This window comes from Salmo trutta, unplaced genomic scaffold (genome assembly GCF_901001165.1).
Source record: "Salmo trutta unplaced genomic scaffold, fSalTru1.1, whole genome shotgun sequence".
Taxonomy (NCBI): Eukaryota; Metazoa; Chordata; class Actinopteri; order Salmoniformes; family Salmonidae; genus Salmo; species Salmo trutta.
This window is the reverse complement of record NW_021823104.1, coordinates 2,189,899-2,202,834: the sequence shown is the minus strand read 5'-3', so window position 1 is coordinate 2,202,834 and position 12,936 is coordinate 2,189,899. Positions and strand designations below refer to the sequence as shown.

Here is a 12,936-nt window from a genome sequence, read left to right as displayed (position 1 = left end):
TCATACAGCAGGCTGCTACTGTTATGATAAGGTAATACTGGTACTACTGGTACGATGAGGTCATACAGCAGGCTGCTACTGTTATGATACGGTAATACTGGTACTACTGGTACGATGAGGTCATACAGCAGGCTGCTACTGTTATGATAAGGTAATACTGGTACGATGAGGTCATACAGCAGGCTGCTACTGTTATGATACGGTAATACTGGTACTACTGGTACGATGAGGTCATACAGCAGACTGGAGTAATAAGATCACATATTTTGGTTCTAGTCAGGATTCTAGCAGCCGTATTTAGCACTAACTGAAGTTTGTTTAGTGCTTTATCCGGGTAGCCAGAAAGTAGAGCATTGCAGTAGTCCAACCTAGAAGTGACAAAAGCATGGATTAATTTTTCTGCATCATTTTTGGACAGAACGTTTCTGATTTTTGCAATGTTACGTAGATGGTCAAAAGCTGTCCTTGAAACAGTCTTGATATGTTCTTCAAAAGAGAGATCAGGGGCCAGAGTAACGATAAGGTAATACCGGCAATACTGGTTAAACAAGGTAATACTGGTTCGACAAGTAATACTGGTTCGAGAAGGTAATACTGGTACGATAAGGTAATACTGGTACGATAAGGCAATACTGGTACGATAAGGCAATACTGGTACGATAAGGTAATACTGGTACGATAAGGTAATACTGGTATGATAAGGCAATACCGATATGGCAAGGCAATACGGGCATGATAAGGTAATACCGGCAATACCGGCACGATAAGGTAATACCGGTACGATAAGGTAATACCGGTAATACTGGTACGATAAGGTAATACCGGTACGATAGGGTAATACCGGTACGATAAGGTAATACCGGCACGATAGGGTAATACCGGTACGATAAGGTAATACCGGTAACACTGGTACGATAAGGTAATACTGGCACGATAAGGTAATACCGGTACGATAAGGCAATAACGGTACGATAAGGTAATACCGGCACGATAAGGCAATAACGGTACGATAAGGCAATACCGGTACGATAAGGTAATACCGGGATGATAAGGCAACACCGATACGATAAGGTAATACTGGTACGATAAGGTAATACTGGTACGTTAAGGCAATACTGGTACGATAAGGCAATAGTGGTACGATAAGGTAATACTGGTACGATAAGGTAATACTGGTACGATAAGGCAATACCGATATGGCAAGGCAATACGGCATGATAAGGTAATACCGGCAATACCGGCACGATAAGGTAATACCGGTACAATAAGATAATACCGGTAACACAGGTACGATAAGGTAATACCGGTACGATAGGGTAATACCGGTACGATAAGGTAATACCGGCACGATAGGGTAATACCGGTAATACTGGTACGATAAGGTAATACTGGCACGATAAGGTAATACCGGTACGATAAGGTAATACCGGCACGATAGGGTAATACCGGTAATACTGGTACGATAAGGTAATACTGGCACGATAAGGTAATACCGGTACGATAAGGCAATAATGGTACGATAAGGTAATACCGGTACGATAAGGTAATACCGGCACGATAGGGTAATACCGGTAATACTGGTACGATAAGGTAATACTGGCACGATAAGGCAATACCGGTACGATAAGGCAATACCAGTACGATAAGGTAATACCGGGATGATAAGGCAACACCGATACGATAATACTGGTACGATAAGGTAACAACGGTACGATAAGGCAATACCGGTACGATAAGGTAATACCGGGATGACAAGGTAATACCGGTACGATAAGGTAATACCGGTATGATAAGGTAATACCGGTACGATAAGGTAATACCGGTACGATAAGGTAATACCGGTACGATAAGGCAATACCGGTACGATAAGGTAATACCGGTACGATAGGGTAATACCGGTACGACAGGGTAATACTGGTACGATAAGTTAACACCGGTACGATAAGGTAATACCGGGATGATAAGGCAATACCGGTACGATAAGGTAATACCGGTACGATAAGGCAATACCGGTACGATAAGGCAATACCGGTACGGTAAGGTAATACCGGTACGATAGGGTAATACCGGTAATACTGGTACGATAAGGTAATACTGGCACGATAAGGTAATACCGGTATGATAAGGTCATACCGGCACGATAAGGTAATACCGGTACGATAAGGTAATACCGGTAATACTGGTACGATAAGGTAATACTGGCACGATAAGGCAATACTGGTGTGATAAGGTAATACCGGTCATACTGATACGATAAGGTAATACCGGCACGATAAGGTAATACCGGTCCGATAAGGTAATACCGGTCCGATAAGGTAATACTGGTACGAGAAGGTAATACCGGTAAGACCGGTACGATAAGGCAACACTGGTACGATAAGGTAATACCGGTACAATAAGGCAATACCGGTACGATAAGGCAATACCGGTACGATAAGGCAATACCGGAACGATAAGGTAATACTGGTACGATATGGTAATACTGGTACGATAAGGTAATACCGGTATGATAAGGTAATACGGTACGATAAGGTAATACCGGTACGATAAGGTAATACTGGTATGATAAGGTAATACCGGTAATACTGGTACGATAAGGTCATACCGGTATGATAAGGTAATACCGGTACGATAAGGTAATACCGGCATGATAAGGTAATACCGGTACGATAAGGTAATACCGGTACGATAAGGTAATACTGGTACGATAAGGTAATACCGGTACGATAAGGTAATACTGGTACGATAAGGTAATGCCAGAACGATAAGGTATTACTGGTACGATAAGGTAATACCGGTACGATAAGGTAATACTGGTACGATAAGGTAATACCGGTAATACTGGTACGATAAGGTAATACCGGTACGATAAGGTAATACCGGTACGATAAGGTAATACCGGTACGATAAGGTAATACCGGTACGATAAGGTAATACCGGTACGATAGGGTAATACCGGTACGATAAGGTAATACTGGTACGATAAGGTAATACCGGTAATACTGGTACGATAAGGCAATACCGGTACTATAAGGTAATACCGGTACGATAAGGTAATACTGGTACGATAAGGTAATACCGGTACGATAAGGTAATACCGGTACGATAAGGTAATACCGGTACTATAAGGTAATTCCGGTACGATAAGGTAATACTGGTACGATAAGGTAATACTGGTACGATAAGGTAATACCGGTACGATAAGGTAATACCGGTACGATAAGGTAATACCGGTGTGATAAAGTGGTACTGGAATGCGATGACTTGTGAACGTCGGTAGATGAACTCAGCGGTGTCTGTCTGTGTGTAGATGTTCTCCATCCGCAGCCTGCCCAGCATGGTGTACCGGGAGCAGCGGGAGGAAGATGGAGTAGAGGACATGACACAGCTGCGGTGAGAACACAAACGCAAACACACAACGGAGCCTTATTTTAACGGCTAATGGACGCCGCTATTTCATAGCTGGTCTCTGTGTGCTTCTGTGTCTGTTGTTGTTCCAGGGAGCTGTCTGAAGGAGCTGTGCTGCTCAACCTGAAGAAGAGGTTTGAGAGACAGATCGTCTACGTGAGTTTACTAACAACACACTGGACACTGGACGCCCATTTACCACTGATAACTGTCCCTCTATCCCCTGTACAGACGGATAGGTAGGATCCTGCTGTGTGTGTAATTAGTGGAATGTGCTTGTGTGTGTGTGTGTGTGTGTGTGTGTGTGTGTGTGTGTGTGTGTGTGTGTGTGTGTGTGTGTGTGTGTGTGTGTGTGTGTGTATCAGAGGTGGAAAAAGTACCCAATTGTCATACTTGAGTAACAGTAAATATACCCAAATAGAAATGACTCAAGTAACAGTGGAAGTCATCCAGTAAAATACTACTTGAGTAAAAATCTAAAAGTATTTGGTTTTAAATGTACTAAAGTATCAAAAGTAAAGTATAAATTATTTGAAATTCCTTATATGAAGCAAACCAGACAGCACCATATTGTTGATTTATTTATTTATTTACGGATAGCCAGGGGCACACTCCAAAACTTCAGACATCATTTACAAACCAGGCACGTGTGTTTAGTGAGTCCGCCAGATCAGAGGCAGTAGGGATGACCAGGGATGTTCTCTGTTTAGTGAGTCCTCCAGATCAGAGGCAGTAGAGGTGACCAGGGATGTTCTCTGTTTAGTGAGTCCTCCAGATCAGAGGCAGTAGGGACGACCAGGGATGTTCTCTATTTAGTGAGTCCTCCAGATCAGAGGCAGTAGGGATGACCAGGGATGTTCTCTGTTTAGTGAGTCCTCCAGATCAGAGGCAGTAAGGATGACCAGGGATGTTCTCTGTTTAGTGAGTCCTCCAGATCAGAGGCAGTAGAGGTGACCAGGGATGTTCTCTGTTTATTGAGTCCTCCAGATCAGAGGCAGTAGGGATGACCAGGGATGTTCTCTGTTTAGTGAGTCCTCCAGATCAGAGGCAGTAGGGATGACCAGGGATCTTCTCTGTTTAGTGAGTCCGCCAGATCAGAGGCAGTAGGGATGACCAAGGATCTTCTCTGTTTAGTGAGTCCTCCAGATCAGAGGCAGTAAGGATGACCAGGGATGTTCTCTGTTTAGTGAGTCCTCCAGATCAGAGGCAGTAAGGATGACCAGGGATCTTCTCTGTTTAGTGAGTCCTCCAGATCAGAGGCAGTAGGGATGACCAGGGATCTTCTCTGTTTAGTGAGTCCTCCAGATCAGAGGCAGTAAGGATGACCAGGGATCTTCTCTGTTTAGTGAGTCCTCCAGATCAGAGGCAGTAGGGATGACCAGGGATCTTCTCTGTTTAGTGAGTCCTCCAGATCAGAGGCAGTAAGGATGACCAGGGATCTTCTCTGTTTAGTGAGTCCGCCAGATCAGAGGCAGTAGGGATGACCAGGGATCTCTCTGTTTAGTGAGTCCTCCAGATCAGAGGCAGTAAGGACGACCAGGGATGTTCTCTGTTTAGTGAGTCCTCCAGATCAGAGGCAGTAGGGATGACCAGGGATGTTCTCTGTTTAGTGAGTCCTCCAGATCAGAGGCAGTAGAGATGACCAGGGATGTTCTCTGTTTAGTGAGTCCTCCAGATCAGAGGCAGTAGGGATGACCAGGGATGTTCTCTGTTTAGTGAGTCCTCCAGATCAGAGGCAGTAGGGATGACCAGGGATGTTCTCTGTTTAGTGAGTCCTCCAGATCAGAGGCAGTAGAGATGACCAGGGATGTTCTCTGTTTAGTGAGTCCTCCAGATCAGAGGCAGTAGGGACGACCAGGGATGTTCTCTGTTTAGTGAGTCCTCCAGATCAGAGGCAGTAGGGAGGACCAGGAATGTTCTCTGTTTAGTGAGTCCTCCAGATCAGAGGCAGTAGGGACGACCAGGGATGTTCTCTGTTTAGTGAGTCCTCCAGATCAGAGGCAGTAGGGATGACCAGGGATGTTCTCTGTTTAGTGAGTCCTCCAGATCAGAGGCAGTAGGGATGACCAGGGATGTTCTCTGTTTAGTGAGTCCTCCAGATCAGAGGCAGTAGAGATGACCAGGGATGTTCTCTGTTTAGTGAGTCCTCCAGATCAGAGGCAGTAGGGACGACTAGGGATGTTCTCTGTTTAGTGAGTCCTCCAGATCAGAGGCAGTAGGGAGGACCAGGAATGTTCTCTGTTTAGTGAGTCCTCCAGATCAGAGGCAGTAGGGATGACCAGGGATGTTCTCTGTGAAGTGAGTCCTCCAGATCAGAGGCAGTAGGGATGTTCAACATGTATCTCTCTGTCGCCTCTAGACATATATATGTAGTATCCTGGTCTCAGTGAATCCTCTGGACATATATAGGTAGTATCCTGGTCCTCTAGACATATATTGGTAGTATCCTGGTCTCAGTGAATCCTCTAGACATATATAGGTAGTGTCCTGGTCCTCTAGACATATATAGGTAGTATCCTGGTCCTCTAGACATATATATGTAGTATCCTGGTCTCAGTGAATCCTCTAGACATATATAGGTAGTATCCTGGTCCTCTAGACATATATAGGTAGTATCCTGGTCCTCTAGACATATATAGGTAGTATCCTGGTCTCAGTGATGTTCAACATGCATCTCTCTGTCGTCTCTAGACATATATAGGCAGTATCCTGGTCTCAGTGAATCCCTACAGGATGTTCAACATGTATGGAACGGACATGGTGTTGAAGCACAAGGGATCCGCTCTGGGAGAGAACCCTCCGTAAGAACACTTCCTGTTCCTGTGTTGTTGTGATGTGTGTCTGTTTGTTAGAAGTGTATTATGTGTGTGTGTGTGTTTTGTGTCTGTGTGTGCATGTATTAATGCAATGTGGCGTGTGTGTTATTGGTGTATTGTGTGTGTTATTGGTGTATTGTGTGTGTGTTATTGGTGTATTGTGTGTTATTGGTGTATTATTGGTGTATTGTGTGTATTATTGGTGTATTGGTGTATTATTGGTGTATTGTGTGTATTATTGGTGTATAATCTGTGGTAATGGTGTATTGTGTGTATTATTGGTGTATTGTCTGTGTTATTGGTGTATTATTGGTGTATTGTGTATTATTGGTGTATTGTCTGTGTTATTGGTGTATTATTGGTGTATTGTGTGTATTGTTGGTGTATTGTCTGTGTTATTGGTGTTTTATTGGTGTATTGTGTGTTATTGGTGTATTATTGGTGTATTGTGTGTATTATTGGTGTATTGTGTGTATTATTGGTGTATTATTGGTTTATTGGTGTATTATTGGTGTATTGTGTGTATTGTTGGTGTACTGTGTGTATTATTGGTGTATTGTGTGTATTATTGGTGTATTGTGTGTATTATTGGTGCATTGTGTGTATTATTGGTGTATTGTGTGTATTATTGGTGTATTGGGTGTATTATTGGTGTATTGTGTGTGTTATTGGTGTATTATTGGTGTATTATTGGTGTATTGTGTGTATTATTGGTGTATTATGTGTATTACTGGTGTATTGTGTGTATTATTAGTGTATTATTGGTGTATTGTGTGTATTATTGGTGTATTGTGTGTATTATTGGTGTATTGTGTGTATTATTGGTTTATTGGTGTATTGTGTGTATTATTGGTGTATTGTGTGTATTATTGGTGTATTGTGTATATTATTGGTGTATTGTGTATATTATTGGTCTATTGTGTGTATTGTTGGTGTATTGTGTGTATTGTGTGTATTATTGGTGTAATGCGTGTATTATTGGTGTATTGTGTATATTATTGGTGTATTGTGTGTATTATTGGTGTATTGTGTGTATTATTGGTGTATTGTGTATATTATTGGTCTATTGTGTGTATTGTTGGTGTATTGTGTGTATTGTGTGTATTATTGGTGTAATGTGTGTATTATTGGTGTAATGTGTGTATTATTGGTGTATTGTGTGTTTTATTGGTGTATTGTCTGTATTATTGGTGTATTGTGTGCATTATTGGTGTATTGTGAGTATTATTGGTGTATTATTGGTGTATTGTGTGTATTATTGGTGTATTATTGGTGTATTGTGTGCATTATTGGTGTATTGTGTGTATTATTGGTGTATTGTGTATATTATTGGTCTATTGTGTGTATTGTTGGTGTATTGTGTGTTTTATTGGTGTATTGTGTGTATTATTGGTGTATTGTGTGTATTAATGGTGTATATTGGTGTATTGCTAAATGATGTGTTATCCATGTGAATGTTTATCTGTGTTCATTCTGTGTTCCTCCCCAGACACCTGTTTGCCATAGCAAACGTCTCCTACACCAAAATGATGGATGCCAAACAGAACCAGGTTATTATAATCAGGTAACTACACAACACAGCTGATACCAGGTTATTATAATCAGGTAACAACACAACACAGCTGATACCAGGTTATTATAATCAGGTAACTACACAACACAGCTGATACCAGGTTATTATAATCGGGTAACTAAACAACACAGCTGCTATCAGATTATTATAATCAAGTAACTACACAACACAGCTGATACCAGGTTATTATAATCAGGTAACTACACAACACAGCTGATACCAGGTTATTATAATCTGGTAACTACACAACACAGCTGATACCAGGTTATTATAATCAGGTAACTACACAACACAGCTGATACCAGGTTAATATAATCAGGTAACTACACTACCCAGCTACTTCCTGATACGCTCTAGCCCAGCGTTTCCTAAACTTGGTCCTGGGGACCCAGAGGGGAACCATTCTGTGTTTTGACTATTGTTGGGGACCCCCCTCCCCCCCAAGGACACTCTAGCTGTGTTCTATAGGGGTCCCCCCCAGGACACTCTAGCTGTGTTCTATAGGACCCCCCCCCCCCCAGGACACACTAGCTGTGTTCTATAGGACCCCCCCCAGGACACTCTAGCTGTGTTCTATAGGACCCCCCCAGGACACTCTAGCTGTGTTCTATAGGACACCCCCCCAGGACACTCTAGCTGTGTTCTATAGGACCCCCCCAGGACACTCTAGCTGTGTTCTATAGGACCCCCCCAGGACACTCTAGCTGTGTTCTATAGGACCCCCCGAGGACACTCTAGCTGTGTTCTATAGGACCCTCCCCCCCAGGACACTCTAGCTGTGTTCTATAGGACCCCCCCAAGACACTCTAGCTGTGTTCTATAGGACCCCCCCCCCCCCCAGGACACTCTAGCTGTGTTCTGAAGGACCCCCCCCAGGACACTCTAGCTGTGTTCTATAGGACCCCCCCCAGGACACTCTAGCTGTGTTCTATAGGACCCCCCCCCAGGACACTCTAGCTGTGTTCTATAGGACCCTCCCCCCAGGACACTCTAGCTGTGTTCTATAGGACCCCCCCCCCAGGACACTCTAGCTGTGTTCTATAGGACCCCCCCAGGACACTCTAGCTGTGTTCTATAGGACCCCCCCAGGACACTCTAGCTGTGTTCTATAGGACACCCCCCCCCAGGACACTCTAGCTGTGTTCTGACGGACCCCCCCAGGACACTCTAGCTGTGTTCTATAGGACCCCCCCCCAGGACACGCTAGCTGTGTTCTATAGGACCCCCCCCCAGGACACTCTAGCTGTGTTCTATAGGACCCCCCCCCGGACACTCTAGCTGTGTTCTATAGGACCCCCCCCCCCCGGACACTCTAGCTGTGTTCTATAGGACCCCCCCCCCCCCAGGACACTCTAGCTGTGTTCTATAGGACCCCCCCCAGGACACTCTAGCTGTGTTCTATAGGACCCCCCCAGGACACTCTAGCTGTGTTCTATAGGACCCCCCCCCCCCAGGACACTCTAGCTGTGTTCTGTAGGACCCCCCCAGGACACTCTAGCTGTGTTCTATAGGACCCCCCCAGGACACTCTAGCTGTGTTCTATAGGACCCCCCCCGCCCAGGACACTCTAGCTGTGTTCTATAGGAACCCCCCCCCCCAGGACACTCTAGCTGTGTTCTATAGGACCCCCCAGGACACTCTAGCTGTGTTCTATAGGACCCTCCCCCCCCAGGACACTCTAGCTGTGTTCTGAAGGACCCCCCCCAGGACACTCTAGCTGTGTTCTATAGGACCCCCCCCCCCCAGGACACTCTAGCTGTGTTCTGACGGAGACACCTGTAAGGAAAGACCAGCCATGTCTGTGTCGGTATCAGAATCATGTCCTCAGACGGTGTGTGAAGTTGTCTCAGCGAGCACATTCCAGCGTTTAGGTTTCACCTCTCCATCTCCGGTTAACTGAAAACGTCCCCCGTTACCGTCACCCTACACCGAGCACACACTGGTCCACTCTGGATAGTTATCGTAATGACGCTGTTTAGCGTTAAGCTGTTGGCAGTGGGGAGGTAAGGAAAAGCCTTGTTGTTTTTTTGACCTTCATTTTGACAGGGAAGTCATTCTGTGACCAGGGGGAGTATCTTTTCCCAGATGAGCCCTGCGGAAACACATTCCAACACATACGATATAGAATGAAACAGACAGGTTTAGGTCTCTGTTCATTGGCCTGAACGACCCAATGAGGAGCAGAACATCTCGTCTCAGACAGCTCTTATTCCCCATAAAGGGCCCCAAAAACTCAAATCAGAGGGAGCAATAAACCTCAGGGAACAATGGGGAGTTCTAGAACCATCACTAGTAATAAACCTCAGGGAACAATGGTGAGTTCTAGAACCATCACTAGTAATAAACCTCAGGGAACAATGGTGAGTTCTAGAACCATCACCAGTAATAAACCTCAGGGAACAATGGTGAGTTCTAGAACCATCACCAGTAATAAACCTAAGGGCCTAATGGTGAGTTCTACAACCATCACTAGTAATAAACCTGAGGGAACAATGGTGAGTTCTAGAACCATCACCAGTAATAAACCTAAGGGCCTAATGTTGAGTTCTAGAACCATCCCCAGTAATAAACCTGAGGAAACAATGGTGAGTTCTAGAACCATCACCAGTAATAAACCTCAGAGAACAATGGTGAGTTCTAGAACCATCACCAGTAATAAACCTAAGGGCCCAATGGTGAGTTCTAGAACCATCACCAGTAATAAACCTAAGGGAACAATGGTGAGTTCTAGAACCATCACCAGTAATAAACCTAAGGGCCCAATGGTGAGTTCTAGAACCATCACCAGTAATAAACCTAAGGGAACAATGGTGAGTTCTAGAACCATCACCAGTAATAAACCTAAGGGCCCAATGGTGAGTTCTAGAACCATCACCAGTAATAAACCTAAGGGAACAATGGTGAGTTCTAGAACCATCACCAGTAATAAACCTAAGGGCCTAATGGTGAGTTATAGAACCATCACCAGTAATAAACCTAAGGGAACAATGGTGAGTTCTAGAACCATCACCAGTAATAAACCTAAGGGCCCAATGGTGAGTTCTAGAACCATCACCAGTAATAAACCTAAGGGAACAATGGTGAGTTCTAGAACCATCACCAGTAATAAACCTAAGGGCCTAATGGTGAGTTATAGAACCATCACCAGTAATACACCTATGGGCCTAATGGTGAGTTCTAGAACCATCACCAGTAATAAACCTAAGGGCCTAATGGTGAGTTATAGAACCATCACCAGTAATAAACCTAAGGGCCTAATGGTAAGTTCTAGAACCATCACCAGTAATAAACCTAAGGGCCCAATGGTGAGTTCTAGAACCATCACCAGTAATAAACCCAAGGGATAATTGGTGAGTTCTAGAACCATGACCAGTAATAAACCTAAGGGCCCAATGGTGAGTTCTAGAACCCTCACCAGTAATAAACCTAAGGGCCTAATGGTGAGTTCTAGAACCATCACCAGTACTAAACCTAAGGGAACAATGGTGAGTTCTAGAACCATGACCAGTAATAAACCTAAGGGCCTAATGGTGAGTTCTAGAACCATCACCAGTAATAAACCTAAGGGCCCAATGGTGAGTTCTAGAACCATCACCAGTAATAAACCTAAGGGCCCAATGGTGAGTTCTAGAACCATGACCAGTAATAAACCTAAGGGCCTAATGGTGAGTTCTAGAACCATCACCAGTAATAAACCTAAGGGAACAATGGTGAGTTCTAGAACCATCACCAGAATTTAAAATATCCATCCTATTAACTAAAGTCAGACATGCTTTGTTTCTGTTAAAGGAAACCAACCTTGAACTTTAACTTGTTCACCAGCTCAGCGACATGTTTTTTTTAATGACAGGAAGTCATCAAGACAGATACCAAGATATTTTGTAGGAAGGAACCCCCGCTCAATTTGTGTACTGTTCAAACGAGTCATTACAAATTCATTTAAATCTGGGTTATGGGACCTAGAAAAAAAACATGTTTTTTGTTGTTGTTTTGTTTGTATTACATTACGTTCTGTGTGTGTGTTTCAGTGTTTATATTGACGTTTCGTTCTGTGTGTTTCAGTGGGGAGAGCGGATCAGGGAAGACTGAGGCTACTAAACTTTTGCTGCGTTACCTAGCAGCAATACACCACAAACACAATGTTACACAACAGGTAAACACACACACACACACACACACACACACACACACACACACACACACACACACACACACACACACACACACACACACACACACACACACACACACACACGTCTGTATCCTAACCTCATCTACCTGCTGTGTTCTGTAGAGTAGCCAGCTCCACTGTCTGCATGTTCTACCTGCTGTGTTCTGTAGAGTAGCCAGCTCCACTGTCTGCATGTTCTACCTGCTGTGTTCTGTAGAGTAGCCAGCTCCACTGTCTGCATGTTCTACCTGCTGTGTTCTGTAGAGTAGCCAGCTCCACTGTCTGCATGTTCTACCTGCTGTGTTCTGTAGAGTAACCAGCTCCACTGTCTGCATGTTCTACCTGCTGTGTTCTGTAGAGTAGCCAGCTCCACTGTCTGCATGTTCTACCTGCTGTGTTCTGTAGAGTAGCCAGCTCCACTGTCTGCATGTTCTACCTGCTGTGTTCTGTAGAGTAGCCAGCTCCACTGTCTGCATGTTCTACCTGCTGTGTTCTGTAGAGTAGCCAGCTCCACTGTCTGCATGTTCTACCTGCTGTGTTCTGTAGAGTAACCAGCTCCACTGTCTGCATGTTCTACCTGCTGTGTTCTGTAGAGTAGCCAGCTCCACTGTCTGCATGTTCTACCTGCTGTATTCTGTAGAGTAGCCAGCTCCACTGTCTGCATGTTCTACCTGCTGTGTTCTGTAGAGAAGCCAGCTCCACTGTCTGCATGTTCTACCTGCTGTGTTCTGTAGAGTAGCCAGCTCCACTGTCTGCATGTTCTACCTGCTGTGTTCTGTAGAGTAACCAGCTCCACTGTCTGCATGTTCTACCTGCTGTGTTCTGTAGAGTAGCCAGCTCCACTGTCTGCATGTTCTACCTGCTGTGTTCTGTAGAGTAGCCAGCTCCACTGTCTGCATGTTCTACCTGCTGTGTTCTGTAGAGTAGCCAGCTCCACTGTCTGCATGTTCTACCTGCTGTGTTCTGTA

The 12,936-nt window shown here is 44.5% G+C and overlaps 1 protein-coding gene across 1 annotated transcript in view; it reads left to right on the top strand.

Moving 5' to 3' along the window:
- myo15aa (myosin XVAa) overlaps nucleotides 1–12,936 on the top strand; it is a 197,368-nt gene that overhangs the window by 44,918 nt on the left and 139,514 nt on the right. Inside the window, exons 2-6 of the mRNA XM_029747703.1 lie at nucleotides 3,311–3,393; nucleotides 3,501–3,564; nucleotides 6,100–6,209; nucleotides 7,714–7,788; nucleotides 11,860–11,950. Of these exons, the coding sequence (XP_029603563.1) occupies nucleotides 3,311–3,393; nucleotides 3,501–3,564; nucleotides 6,100–6,209; nucleotides 7,714–7,788; nucleotides 11,860–11,950 (423 nt within the window). The remainder of the gene's footprint in view (nucleotides 1–3,310; nucleotides 3,394–3,500; nucleotides 3,565–6,099; nucleotides 6,210–7,713; nucleotides 7,789–11,859; nucleotides 11,951–12,936) is intronic.